This window comes from Cibotium barometz, chromosome 58, assembly GCF_041138505.1.
Source record: "Cibotium barometz isolate CiBa-2024 chromosome 58, ASM4113850v1, whole genome shotgun sequence".
Taxonomy (NCBI): Eukaryota; Viridiplantae; Streptophyta; class Polypodiopsida; order Cyatheales; family Cibotiaceae; genus Cibotium; species Cibotium barometz.
In genome coordinates, this window is record NC_141103.1 from 39,243,070 (window position 1) to 39,257,927 (window position 14,858).

The window sequence follows — 14,858 nt, forward strand, 5'->3', positions numbered from 1 at the left end:
ACATGATAGGGGTGCTTAACAACACAATATTGTGATAGGGGTGCTTAGGAACACTCTAATGTTGTGATTTTGCACATCCTTCTTGTTTAGGTCCTGTTCAGGCCTTCCTCTACTCTCAATCTCCTAAGTAAAAGGCAATGGTTAAGCTAGAAATCTTGAATCACTCTCTTCTCTACTCATGCTCAATCACTCAAGCTAGCAAGCATACACATAGTGTTAGTGGCTAGTTTTATTGTCTTGGATCATGGAAGTCCCAATTGGAAAGGCAAAAAGAGGCCAAGAGGTGTGTCAATCCCTCTTGTTTGAGATCTTCCTCTACTCTCAATCTCCTAAGTAAAAGTCAGTGTTGGGTGAAGTTAGAAAGCTCGAATCACTCTCTTCTCTACTCATATCCTCTCCCTACTCTAACATTGTAGAGCATTGAGAAGGTTATTGTCCACTCCAATTGGTGAGATTCTCCATTGGTCACTCTTAATAAATGATATGCATGAACATGTTGTGACCCCATTGGTCACTCTTGATAAATGATCTACATGAACATGTTGTGAGCCCTTATGAAAATCAAACTCCATAAGAATCAACCACCACCATGTAATTCTTTTGGTTGCAAAGGTTTTGTTTACCAAATACAATAAAGCTTGATGATCTACAAAGAATACAAACTTGTTAGTAAAAAAAGAAATAATGACAAACATGACTAACCCTTCTCTTTTCATGGTGGTATGGTTTATCTCAACACCAGTCAATTTTCTACTAGTAAAGCACCATTGTTGTCTAAAGAATCTTTTTAGAAATGTGGAATATATAAGGGTCATGTAAGGTCAGCATACGCACACACATGTGCACACACACACACACACACACATAGAGATATATAACCACATATTTATGTGGCTAAAGAGTTGTCACACTTTCTCTCCAGAACAAAATTTCAAGACCAAGGAACATGACCTTCCTTCGAAAAAAACACGTCTTCTAGGTGATATGGATTTGAGAAGCTAGAACTTTGATTTTCTTGGTGATATAGATCGAAGAAACTAGAACTTTGGTTCTCTTGATGCTATGGATCTAAGAAACTAGAACTTTGGTTTTCTTGATGTTATAGAACTAAGAAACTAGAACTTTGGTTTAGCAACATGTGAAATTGGCTTTAGTACTCTAGCACTGTGTAACATGTGAAATTGCAGTTTGGTTTTAGTACTTCAGTACTATGTAGCATGTGAAATTGCACTTTGGTTTTAGTACTTCGGCACTGTGTAACATGTGAAATTGCGACTTGTTGAAGTTGATGCATCAGCTAAGGTGGAATGGACTTGATGATACGGATCTAAGAAACCATAACTTTGGGTTTAGTACTTCAACACTATGTAACATGTGAAAAGGATTGCGGCTTATTGAAGTTATAAGGTGGAACGGGTGGTGCCACCTCTTGGTCAAGCACAAAAGGCTACTATAGTTTGATGGAAGATAGCCAAGGAATCAGAAGTACTACTATCGCGGCAGACATAGTTGTCCGTTTATTTTCGTCTCATTTTGCAGGTTCTGTGAATGGCCGTTTTATAGAGACATGCTTGGCTTCCTTTATAATGTGAGGGTTATCTTAGTTATTCTTTTGTTTTCATCTTATTTTGCAGGTTCTATGAATGGCCGTTTTACAGAGACATGCTTGGCTTCCTTTATAATGTGAGGGCTATCTTATGCCACTGAGACGGCCTAGGACTCTCTAAGCTTTTTCGTCTCCTTAGTACTTCACGAACAGGATGTGTAGTCTATCACCACTACAGCATGAACATGCACTAAAAGAGACGAAGCCCAAAATCATGTGCAAGGAGAGATTTATAAAATTTCCTCCATGACTCAACTTTGCCTCCGCAACAAGAGTAAAAAATTTCTTTACTTATGCCACATGAACTGCTTGAGCTTGCACAACATTTCTTCATGAGCCCCTTTGCTACCTTCCCCACATAAAAAAGAAAAATACTTGGAAAAATAGATAAGAGGATCTGTCTTTCTCTCTCTCTCTCTCTCTTATGGGTAATAAGATTACAATTTATTAGAAAAAATAAACAATATCAAGGATTTTTAAAAAATTGATCAAGTTTTAGGCTAGGCCATTCCGCTTGTCCGCTACACACTATAGTACGCCACGTCCGCCCTGTAAGTCGACTGAGAAGAGGGGTTTTGACAAACACAAAAATCACAGCTCTTTGGTTAGCGTTTCTGTCCTGGTGCTGGAGCAGGGGGTGGCGGTGTCGTTGCTGCCCAGCGCGGTGACACGTGCGGCGGGACATAGCGTGCTATGGTGGTGATGGCAGCTGACACGTGCGGGAGGGCGCTAGTCGAGTGAGTGGCCACACTGCTTTTGTCATGTGGCCAAAATCGTGTGTTGTGTGAGAGAGAGAGATGTGTTGCAGAAGTTAGCTTATGTGTTCTCTATCCATGACTTATTCGGCTTCCATGTTCAGAGCCTTCTGTGGTCACTCTAAGGGGACCCTATCACAGTTCAACTATGGTCTGCGTCTCTGCAGCACCTTCCGGTCCCTGAGCCCCTTGGAGATTGCAGGTCCATCCAACGCACAGCTTCCTGCATCCTCCAAATCCACAATATTTGCAGCCCGCCCCACCTGTCCCCCCGTGGTGCCGACTTTACGGTTTACAGGGTTTCCTTCTCCCAAGGAAGCACTGTACACTAGCAGGAGGAGGCTTCTTTTGCGCCATGGAGTGCGGTTCCGGCACTCAGCCTCCTATGCTCAAGAGGAGGAAGAAGAATTGGGTGACGAGAGTTCTGATGAGGAGGGCAAAGGAAAAGTAAGTTCCCCACATTTTGCTTCCTTGCTTGCAGTGTTTGAGCTTTTTTTTGAAGAAACAGAACTGCTTAATTGAACGGCATTGTACTCATTTGCACGCTTTATTGTCTTTAAAAAGATTAAATTTTGCATCACTGCATGGCAATGTACTCTTACATTATGGAGAAAAGATCATCATTGGATGGCGTTTTACTCTTGGCTCATAACACATGAGCATGCTGTAGCCTTTCTTGAGTTTTATTGGGTAACATTATCATGTTAAGGTGGCTCAATGCTACCATCTAATTCTTACGAAGTGGCTCTATGGACTCATGGGGACAATTTCTTTTCTGTGAGGCTGATCGACTCGAGGATATAGCCTACTTGTAGGCAGGGTGTTCATGAGCTGCAAAGTAACCCTTGCAACTCTCTCTCTCTCTCTCGTTTCAAGCATGAGGTATGTGCTGGGTAAATCTTGAAGCGCTTAGCGTAACGGTTTTTCCCGATGCATTACCAAACGCAAGAAATGAGAGTTCTACGCTTGAAAAGAGGATGAATTATATACTCTTCCTAGGGCCTACTGCAAGGATGCTTGGAGAGAACTCTGTGAGCACTACCCAGATACTTGGTACTATATGCACACTCTCTCTATCACATCCCTGACCAACCACCTCTACACCCCCCCGCCCCTTGTGCACGCGCGGCACCTCCACTTTCTTCATAGCGGGCATGGTACTCATGGCCATTCGTAGACTATGTAATGGGTGAGCACCGGATCACGAGGGACTCATTGCCGAGTACATCTCCCATGTCGATGACACACTTGCGCCCTTATTAGCCTACAATGTCAATAGAGCCATGTGTGAGGAATTCCCACCTTTTGGTCAACTAACACCATCATCCCCATCCTCAAGGCTAGAGATCCACTTGACCCCAATAACTACAAGACGATCATGATTGGCCACACATTGGCCAAGCTATATGGATTGGTGCTAGAGACAGAGATCTGTTCCTTTGTAAAGAGAGAGGGATGTAGGGCCCTAGGATAGGTAGGCTTCTAGAGGAGCTACTATACCCTTGACCATATCTTCATCCTTTGAAGTATGATCGAGGAGGGCAGAGCACGCCATTAAAGGATCTATTGCTGCTCTGGGACTTCTGCAAAGCTTTTGATATTGTTCCTCGGCTTTGACTACTCCAGCACCTATAGGACATTGGGGCTCCATCCGACATGATTTGGAGCATTATTGCTCTTTATGGGTTAGTCAGAGGACGGGTGAGAGCCCCAAGAGGGATGTCAGAGGAGATTTGTAGTTCTATTGGGGTGAAATATGGTTGCCCTTTATCACCCACTCTCTTTGGCCTTTACATTGATTAGATCTCGAGCTTCATTGACAAATTAGGCAGGTTAAGTGCTCCACTTGCAGGAATATCAAATTCAGCAGAGGGGCTTTAGAGACACCTGGATGCTCTATAGGTTTTTTGTACATAGCAAGATCTCATTGTTAACCTTGGTAAAACTAAGGCCATGGTTCAACACCTCTCGCCCCTACACATTCAGATTGAGCTTCACGTATAGAGGAGACCCGGTGGAGATTGTCCCATCACATGTACCTCGAAGCTACTCTTAGTGGCCCCCGCTTTATCACGACCACATCGGTACATACTAGAGTGACACGAGGATAGGCAGCTTTGGTCCCAACAATGCTTCTAGGCTCATTTCCAATAGCCCAGGATGAAGGGTTAGCTCTTCGATACCCTTGTCACACTAGCCTTGATGTATGGAGCACCTTTCTGGGGACTAGATCTATCAGAGAAGGATTGGTAGCATGTGGAGAGGCCCACATGATGTTCTCTCGCATGATTCGCAGCAAACCATTGGTCCCACATGCAATCATTTAGACAGAGTCCATGTAGTCTCGATGGTGGTGGACACTTTTTCAAACAATTACATATCTCCACCGCATCAGCATGGTGAGCCCCCACAGATACCCGAGGCTTGCCGTGGAGTCCTCACGACAACTCGCACTAGAGGGTGGCATTGGAGCATGGTACGTCCAAGTTTCCACTTGGTTCTTAGGACACATGCTCCAGATGGACGATCTCCCACCTCTTCAGTGTAGCTTGGACTCCCTTTTTCTCCAGCTTTCCCATGAGGATATCAAGTGGACTATCCGGTTTGGCCCCACATACACAGCACATGGATTGCACCTTCAGAGCTCCCATTGAAGATGCACTCCTATAGAGAGCATTTCCTCAGGCTAAGAGAGGATGGCTTCATCTGGCAGCCAGGCTACATGGGTATTCACATGTCACATGACATGCGAATCATGATTGGCTACCTATGGGTATCCTCCCACCGCCTACGGATGGAGAGAGGGTGGGTAGAGCACATATTCAAAGATGGAGAGCTCATACGGAGACCTCGAGAGGAGATCTACAAATTACTACCATGAGGTTATAAATTGCACTTTCTTATAAGGTGAATTTGGGCATGCTCCTGGATTCATCTAGGTATATGAGATCTGCAGATTATTCCACATTGGGTTGGTGTAACATGCGGAAGCTTCGGGGGAGATCGGTAACTTCAATGCTCAGAAATCAGCACACTTATCGTGACGAAAATAACGCACAAAACTGAATGTAGATGTGCAGGAAAAAAAAATATAATAATAATAATAATAATAATAATAATAATAATAATAAATAAATAAATAAATAAATAAATAAATATATATATATATATATATATATATAGATAGAGATAGAGATAGAGATAGAGATAGAGATAGAGATAGAGAGTTGTATTAACGTCTACTAGAGGCCGAACTCGACATATGAGACAAATCAATGTACAACTGTCAATGTCTTCTGGATGTCCAGAAAAAAAAAAAGTTCAAAATGAACATGAAATAAACTATGAAAGTACTGAGCTAGTGGGGGGGGTGTGATGGATGGAGCACTACTGCTAGAGGCTCAGTATGCAACTTGTATGCGTAGGGTGTACAAGAATGCAATGCAGATATGTCTAGCTCCAACCAGTACTATAATGGGGGTGTAATATGTGATACATAGGCGATGGCGAGGCAAAAATACCTCGGAGCATGATCTCCGGGTGAGTGTAAGTGAGCTAGCCGCTCCTGGATATGGTGCTGATGTTGAGCCCGTATCTCTGTGATCTCCCTTTGAAGTAGTCTGGGAGTCTGGTAGCCTGGTGCTCTCGGTCTCTGTCTGGCTTGGAGGTCCGCAGCGCGCTGAAGTGTAACCCCCTCCTGTGTCAGGGTAGGAACTGGGATAGATCTCTGGAAGAAATCAGTGAGCTGGAGCTGTCGCCCACCTCTCCCTGTGGTATGAGTCCGTATCAGTGTCTCTCTGTGGCGCTGTGTCTCTAGCAAGAACTGGCCAAATTTATGCTGGTCTGCAGACTCCATGATCTGGCGGAGTGAGGGATGTCCACTGAAGATGGTGGTGTATCTCTCTCTAATGACACTATATGCTCTGCATGTGCATACATAATGTTCCTCACTCTCAACCTCCTCCTGGCATAGTCTGCATATCCTCTCTGCTCTGGGGATCCGTGCTGCCCTACCTGCCTCAATCTCAAGCTGGTGTGATGAGTCATGACACTCTGAGTTGGCCAATCGCCACTCCAGCACTGTGAGGCATGTACACATCCATGTATCCAGGTCTTTGTATGAATCCATCCGCTGAGATACGCATAAACTGATCTCTGTAGTATAGCATCTTCGGCGGTAGAGGCTGATTGGGTGTAAACCAAGTCTCTTGAGTGTATCGTTGCCATAAATCCTGCCGAAGGACTCTGTTCCTCTCACCGTGAGAGAGCTGGATGTGTGGTGCATGTATATCATACTGGAAAGGTGGTAGGTGATCTACGTCGAGACCATGCTGAGTGAGCCATTGCATCATCTGTGAATACCATGATCTCCTATCTCCACTCTCTGTGAGCTGCCTGGACGCCTCAAAAGCTCTATGTGAGAGTCGATCGGATGGCATATCTATGATCCTCTGTATGAAGCAGATCGTCTGGAAGAGGGCCTCTACTAGCATAGGAGGTGCAGCAAACTTTGTCCGGACAATGTCATGTGGGACGGAGGGTTTGCCGCGGATCGACCCTGAGAGCATGAGAATCTGAGGCCTCTCTATCTAAGACCATGTGGAGGTGGTGAGCCCAGGTTGCCTATACTGTTGCAGCATACATCAAAGCAGGGGTGACTAGTGTGTCAAACAACCACCCCTTCGTGCAGGGCTCTTGAAGTGTGCCTGGTGACAGTGTCTCTCTAGCATGGCCAGAGTTGCATACCCTCGTGTGAGTCTATCCCTGGCTGCCTGTGCCATAGTAAATCTTCCTGGTGGAGTCGTAAATGTAATCCCAGGTACACATATGAGTCTACCACCTCTACCTGTCCTCCTGCTAGTGTGAAGATGGCCTGTCGTCGAACCGGCCCTGAGGTGTGGAAAATCATGGCCTTGGTTTTCCCAAGGTTCACTGTAAGCCCCCTCTACGTGCAGAAGTCGTCGAGTGCATGGTGCTGTAGTCCCATCTGCGACTCAGACACCAGAAAAATATCATCTGCATATAGCATAATGTGGACTGTGGTACCTGAGATGTCTACCCCCATCCCCACACTGTGACCAATGAAGTCAGCCACCTCATCGATGTATAGCCCAAGTAGTGTAGGAGAGAGTGGGCATCCTTGCTTCACACCTATGGTGCTAGCATTAACATCAGATAGCCCCCCGGGGCATCGTATCGCCCGAGGACCTGCTCGTATAAAGCATAGATGCCCCAAACCATCTCTGATGGGATCCCCAATGACTGTAGGCGTTGGAAGAGTCTCTCTCGTGGCACTGTGTCAAATGCTTTGCGGAAATCCACAAAGCAGCAGTATAATCTCTTCTCCTGCGCCCTAGCCTGGTCAATCAGACATCCCAGAGTGAATATATGGTCAATAGTGGAGAAAGCTCGTCGGAATGCAGCCTACCCTGGTGCTCGCAGTCCCTCCTTCTCTGCATATGAGCTCAACTCAGCCTCGAGCACTGCGCCATAAAGTTTGGCCAATGTATGACCAATCATGATAGTCTTGTAGTTGCTGGGGTCTAGCATGTCTCCGCTTTGTGGAGAGGCACGATGGTGTGCATAGTCCACTCAGCTAGTAGGCCCTCCACTGAGAGAGAGAGAGAGAGAGAGAGAGAGAGAGAGAGAGAGAGAGAGAGAGAGAGAGAGAGAGAGAGAGAGAGAGAGAGAGAGAGAGAGAGAGAGAGATGAAATGATATATTAACGTCTTCAGAAGGCCAAAATGACCTATGAGACCAAAAAGGTTACAACAATTGGTGGATCTGATACAATGTCTGTGTAAGAAAAGCTAAAAACAACTAAACAACTATGAGGAAAAGTACGGTACTAGGAGCTCCTAATGGATAACATCTGGGAGGAAAACTCCAGCAACAAAGGTAAGCATCATACACATCACTATCCAAAGATGTCTCTCATCGGTCGATGGCGGATATCCTCAATGTCCTCCATGGTGAGTACTCTGACTTGACGTCTCCCATGCCGTGCTAGTATGGTCCTGATCCTCTGTTGTAGTCTCCGCTGATGTAGAGAGAGAGAGAGAGAGAGAGAGAGAGAGAGAGAGAGAGAGAGAGAGAGAGAGAGAGAGAGAGAGAGAGAGAGAGAGAGAGAGAGAGATGAAATGATATATTAACGTCTTCAAAAGGCCAAAGTGACCTATGAGACCAAAGTTACAACCATGTGACATCTGATACACTGTCTGGAAAAGAAAAGAAAGAACTGAAGGTAAGTATCTAGCCCTACAATACATCAGTAGGGAGCATCCGGAAGCAGCAACTAGGGAGAGTGAGAAGCTAATGCTACTAGTCAAAAATGGGGTACATGAGTACCTTGATACATGAATACATGAATACATGAATATCCAAAGATGTCTCTCATCGGTCGATGGCGGATATCCTCAATGTCCTCCATGGTGAGTACTCTGACTTGACGTCTCCCATGCCGTGCTAGTATGGTCCTGATCCTCTGTTGTAGTCTCCGCTGATGTAGAGAGAGAGAGAGAGAGAGAGAGAGAGAGAGAGAGAGAGAGAGAGAGAGAGAGAGAGAGAGAGAGAGAGAGAGAGAGAGAGAGAGAGAGAGAGAGAGAGAGAGAGAGAGAGAGAGAGAGAGATGAAATGATATATTAACGTCTTCAAAAGGCCAAAGTGACCTATGAGACCAAAGTTACAACCATGTGACATCTGATACACTGTCTGGAAAAGAAAAGAAAGAACTGAAGGTAAGTATCTAGCCCTACAATACATCAGTAGGGAGCATCCGGAAGCAGCAACTAGGGAGAGTGAGAAGCTAATGCTACTAGTCAAAAATGGGGTACATGAGTACCTTGATACATGAATACATGAATACATGAATATGGGTGAGTACAAAAGTGACAGTGAGTACAACAGTATATGGCTGGAGTCGTAATCATCCTAGGAGCTCTAGCATGGGTCTCTGCCGGATGGCGTGGATATCTGCCATAGTGAGATGCCTGGTCGGACGAGCCCGATGCATCGCAATGATGCTCTGCATCCTCCGGTGTAGTCACCGTCTCCGATGTGAGGATCCGCGAACCCTCGGGCGTCTGGATCTGCCCAACTGGGGCTGTCGGCTGTGTGTCCTCCCAGGCAGTCCTCTAAAGAAGTCAGTAATCTGTCTCTGTGTGGACTCCCTGCCAGTCGGGCGTCTGCTCTTGATAATGGACTCTCTGAGCCTGCGGATTCCTATGAGATAAAAACCCAAGCATCGCTGATCACAATAGTCCATGACTCTAGCCAGTGGTCCAAATCCCTCTCTGAAAAGGCAATGGTAGCGCCCTCGAATCTCATAATATGTTGTGCAGCGAGACAGATGTAGTGCTCCTCCGTCTCTGGCTCTATCCAACAAATCTGACAAATCCTGTCCTTGGAGGTATGCCTCTAAATCTGTCTGTCTCTATCTCTAACTGATGTGAAGAGGTGCGGATCTGCCCAATGGCGCACCTCAATCCATGAGACAGATGGGTATCCATGTAGCTCGGTCTAAGTATAAAGCTAGCCTCAGTGGTGCGGAGAAGATGGTCTCTATAGAAAGCCATCTTCGTCCCCAACTCCTGTGAGGGCTCTAGCCATGTCCTCCTAGTGTCCAACTGAATGAGGTCCTGTCTGATGACTCTACTAATCTCAGAATGTGTCAAGGTGAGGAGGGTGCCTCCAGAGAGTACTAGAAGGGTGGAAGTCTGTCTAAACTAAACCCGTGGAGCTCAAACCAGGATGCTATCTGTGCATACCAACATGAAGTGTCTCCCTCCATGGCTAGCTGATGAGAGGACTCTAAAGCAAGTCGTGCATACCGGTGTCAGGGAAGCTCCCAAGTGCTATGAATGAAGGACACTGATCTGGCAAGAGTCTCGACTACGATCGGTGGTGCTCCCATCTCGGCTTTGATAATCTCATGGGGTACCGAGGCCTTAGCCCAAATCATCCTGGAGATCATGGACACAAGTGGTCTCTCCATCGATCTCCATCCATTGTATGTGCGTCCTGATCGACTGTGACGATCTAGGCTAGGCCCCCAGATCTGTACTCCATTTAGCATAGCCGATGTGACCAGCGTGTCAAAAAGCCACAGCTTAGTGCGTGGCTCCTGAAACTGTACCTGTGAGCACATCCTCTCTAGACCTCCTAGTGCTGCATATCCTCTAGTCAATCTGGCCTGTGCTGCCCCCCTCATGGAAAATGTGGGCCCCAGTGAACACCACTCCAAGATATGTGTACGACTCAACATACCCCACTGTCTCCTGCCCACATGTGAAAATAGGCGTTGATCTCCAAACCCACTGAGTTGTAGTGTTAAACACCATAACCTTGGTCTTACCAAGGTTAACTGAGAGCCCACTGTCCTGTGCATAAGCATGTAAAGTATCCAAGTGCCTCTGCATACCCTCTTGTGAGTCTGTTATAAGCACAATATCATCAGCATATAAGAGCAGAGGTATCCAAGTGCCAGCCAACTGGGCTCCTCTGTCCCCTCGTGTCCCAATATAATCAGAGATCTCATCAATGTATAGTCCAAAGAGTCGGAGAGAGCGGGCAGCCCTGTTTCACCCCTATAGTGGAGTGTACTGGCTGGGAGAGACCCTCTGAAGTCCGCACCTGCCCAACTACTGTCTCGTAAAGTGCCATAATACCCCAAATGAGCTCACATGGAACCCCCAAGTCTTGCAACCTGCGCATCAGTCTAGCTCTGGGCATTGTGTCAAAGGCCTTGAAATCCACAAAGCCATAGTAGATCCTCCTCCCATGTGCTCTGCCCTCCTCAATGATAGCCCTGAGGGTAAAGATATGATCCAAAGTAGAGAATCTCCTCCTGAAACCGGCCTGTCCCTGAGCTCGAACCCCTTGTCTCTTTGCCCATTTGCCCAACTCCTGCTCGAGAATAGAGGCATATAGCTTGGCCAGCGAGTGACCAATCATAATGGTGCGGTAGTTAGTCGGCAGGCTCGGATCTCCAGACTTGAGTACCGGCACAATCGTGGAAGTACTCCAAGTCCCAGGAAACCCCTCACACATGGCTCTATTAAACATGAGAGCTAGCAAGTCTGCAATCATATCTCTAGCATGTATGAAATGGAGAGAGAGAGAGAGAGAGAGAGAGAGAGAGAGAGAGAGAGAGATTGATTTTATTAACGTCTTCCAAAAGATTGAACTCGGCCTATGAGACAAATCAGTGTACCTGTGTGGGGTATCCTCTGTCATCCCAACAAAATGAAAAAGTACTGAACTAAAAAGCTGAATCTGGGTGTGCAATAAGTACAATGAGTGGGGGAGGGGATGGAGCTCTACTACTAGGAGAATGCAAAGCTATATGCATGGAGTATACAATCATGATATGCAACCTAGCTAGCTCCATCCTGAACCATCCTTGGGGTATAAAATTGTCTACAGTTCCCTGAAGAACATGCCTGGGTCTTCTCTGAAGCGAGCCAGTCGCTCCGCACCCTCTGTGTGAAATTGAGCTTTGATCTCTGTCATCTCTCTCTGGTATAGGTGTGGTGTCACACTCTCCACCTCCTCTCTGCACAATCTGCATACCCTCTCCTCTGGGGAGATCCGTGCTGCTCTGCTAGTCTTGATCTCCAATCGATGTGATGAAACTCTAAGCTGACCAATAGCTACTCGAGAGCCGTGTGGTAAAAAGTCCTCCATGTATCTAGGCTTCTCTATAAATCCATCACTTCAGTGGAAGAGGCTGTGTAGGCGATATCCATGTCTCTAGGCTTCTCTATAAATCCATCACTTCATGAGTATCACTTCAGTGATACTCATGAAGTGATCTCTGTAGTACAGCATCTTCGGTGGAAGAGGCTGTGTAGGCGATATCCATGTCTCTCGTGTATAGAGCTGCCATAGGTCCTGTCTCAATACTCTGTTCCTCTCACTATGAGAGAGACGGGTATGTGGTGCATCCTTGTCATACTGGAATGGTGGTAGATGATCCATGTCTAGGCCATGCTGTGAGAACCAATGTGTGACCTGTGCATATCATGATCCTCTGTCTCCTGTCTCAGCCAGCTGTCTAGATGCCTCAAAAGCTCTGTATGACAATTTGTCCTGTGGCATCTCTCTGAATCTGTCTAGCAGGCATATAGTCTCGAATATGGCCTCTACCATCATAGGAGGCGCAGCAAACTCTGCTCGGATAATGTCATGAGGTACTGACGGTTTGCTGCGTATCATGCGTGCCATCATGAGGGCCTGTGGTCTCTCTATCTGTGGCGTAAAGACTGCTCGACTCCTACCATGTCAAGAGGACAGGGAAGTCAAGGACCCAGAGTGCAGCGACCAGCCCCTTCGTATCAGTCGTCTCGCCAAAATCAGGGAAATCCCAGGAGGACTCCAGCTCAACCATTTGCCTTTGTTCAGAGTAATCTCAAAACTCCCTCCTAGAACTGGGGTAACCAAAGAGAAAGAGTTCCGCCCCAATCTGCAGAGCAGCCAGAGCAATAGCAGAAGTAGTGGAAGAGGAAAGAGGTCTGATTTATACCGCGACTGAAAACCAAGGGCCAAATCGTCAATTCTCTGTCATCCATGCTCCAGCAAGTTAAGACTTAGTGGACTATCTTAAGTGTTTCCCCTATTTTAGAAGGGGGGAACCTTACAATTGGTATCAGAGCCAATCTTAGCTCATAGGATTTACCATTTAAGGATTGTTTTGCAATGAATGTTTTACCTAACATAATGCTAATTAATAAAAACATCTTACTAAAAAAACAAGTTGAATTGATGTTTGAATGATTGTAGGAAGAGGAAGATGCCTCCTCGAAGTTTCTAGTTTTCCAATGCATCTTCGAGACTGCTAGTCACTCCTCAAATTTCGAGTTCCGTGACACCATGGTGCAGATACTAGAGAAGATGTCCCTCCCTCATTTCTCTCGTATTGAAAGAGGATGGGGTAGAGATTTTTGGAGTCGTGGGCTGAGATATTTCTTCATCCGAGTAGATCGAATTGGGAACCTGGCCGACACCTCTGTGACTATAGATGGGATTCGCATACCTCAGGATCGCTGGGTGTATGACCAAGTGATGCAGGTCTTACCTGCTCTGACAGAGTAACTGTGTTGTAACCTACCCCAATCCAGAGTTTACCACCCTTACCATCAGTTTTTAGAGTCTTAGAAACTATAGCGGAACCCCCATATTTCACCTATGTGGACCGCTCTAACCCTTATGTCATAGTCAAGCTTAAGAATTTCCCTTGATTTCTCGCGAAGCACGAACAGAGAGGCGGAAGGGCTAGTGGGCGGCAGTAGTGAACAGAGAGGGCGGCTACGCACAGAGGCGCGAAGCGAACAGGGAACAGAAGCGGAAGAGAGAGAGAGAGAGAGAGAGAGAGAGAGAGAGAGAGAGAGAGAGAGAGAGAGATTTATTACTTGTGATTATAATGCAATACAACCCAAGTACATGCTTTAATAGGCATAGGGCCCTATCTTTTGTCCCTTAATAAGAGGTGGTTCACACCTAATGTGTTCACACCAAAAGACCTAAATGACCTTTCACACTACTGGACTCTGGAGTCTGACTATTCCAACAGAAACATGAGAGGAGCATCATCCCCCATTAGATGGTATATCACTCTCCAAAATATCAAGCATGGGGCTAATGAGTATGGCTGAGAGGTCTCCCTCAGCCACATCATGTGGAAAGGTAGCTCGATGGCGATGGAGCATATCCTAGGTTTGGAGCTGAGGGGATCGTGGCCGGCGTCGAGGGGGCCAAGGGCGTCGGGCATGCTAGAATGCGGAGGCCCGGTCTGAGATAACTCCTCTTGGGCGAGCTTTTCACTCAGCCATATCTCTTGTACTTGATTTCAGTTGTAACTCTCCTTTCTTGTACATAATAGAGATCAATAGTTTAGGATTCTTGTGTATGCTGCATGTGTGATTCGCCGCACTCTTTTCTCTCTCTCTCAAAATCCTAGCACATAGGCACAAATGTTATACATTAATGTAAATGTAAAGTGAAAATTAACAAGTCTGCCTAGTAGGTAGTGATGATCACCAAAGGTGCCGTATGTCATTATGGACATGTAGTTTAGCATATCAGCCATAGGTTGAGCATGAGTTCGAGGTAGAGCTTCATGCTTCTCTAGCTGAGCTTGAAAATGAGCATGTGGTTGGGTTGTTGCTGATTGGTCTGTATGTAGAGAGGATTAGAATATGGAGATGAGTGTTTGAAAAACAAAGGGCAAGAAGGCACTAGTAGGAGGTGGACACAGGCTGATAGAGGAGGCAGACGCATGCTAGGATGTAAAAATAAAATAAAATCTCAATGATTAAGTTGGTTTAAGGCAATTAGTAAGCATAGTATTAAACATGCATTGGACCACAGTGTGCTTGCAACACTTGTCTTTTATTTGGGGTGGCCAGATACTTGTAGCCCTTGTAGGGCTTCCCAAGTAAGTGCACATGAATGCACAGTGGGGATGATGGCCACCTGGTAAATAGCGCTGCCCATTGGCTT

At 46.1% G+C, this 14,858-nt stretch overlaps 1 protein-coding gene across 1 annotated transcript in view; it reads left to right on the plus strand.

Annotated features, from left to right (window-relative positions):
• Nucleotides 1-2,129: 2,129 nt before the first annotated feature.
• LOC147606265 (DExH-box ATP-dependent RNA helicase DExH3-like) overlaps nt 2,130-14,858 on the plus strand; it is a 50,133-nt gene continuing 37,404 nt past the window's right edge. Inside the window, exons 1-2 of the mRNA XM_086792364.1 lie at nt 2,130-2,343; nt 2,466-2,808. Of these exons, the coding sequence (XP_086648490.1) occupies nt 2,300-2,343; nt 2,466-2,808 (387 nt within the window). The 5' untranslated portion in view covers nt 2,130-2,299. The remainder of the gene's footprint in view (nt 2,344-2,465; nt 2,809-14,858) is intronic.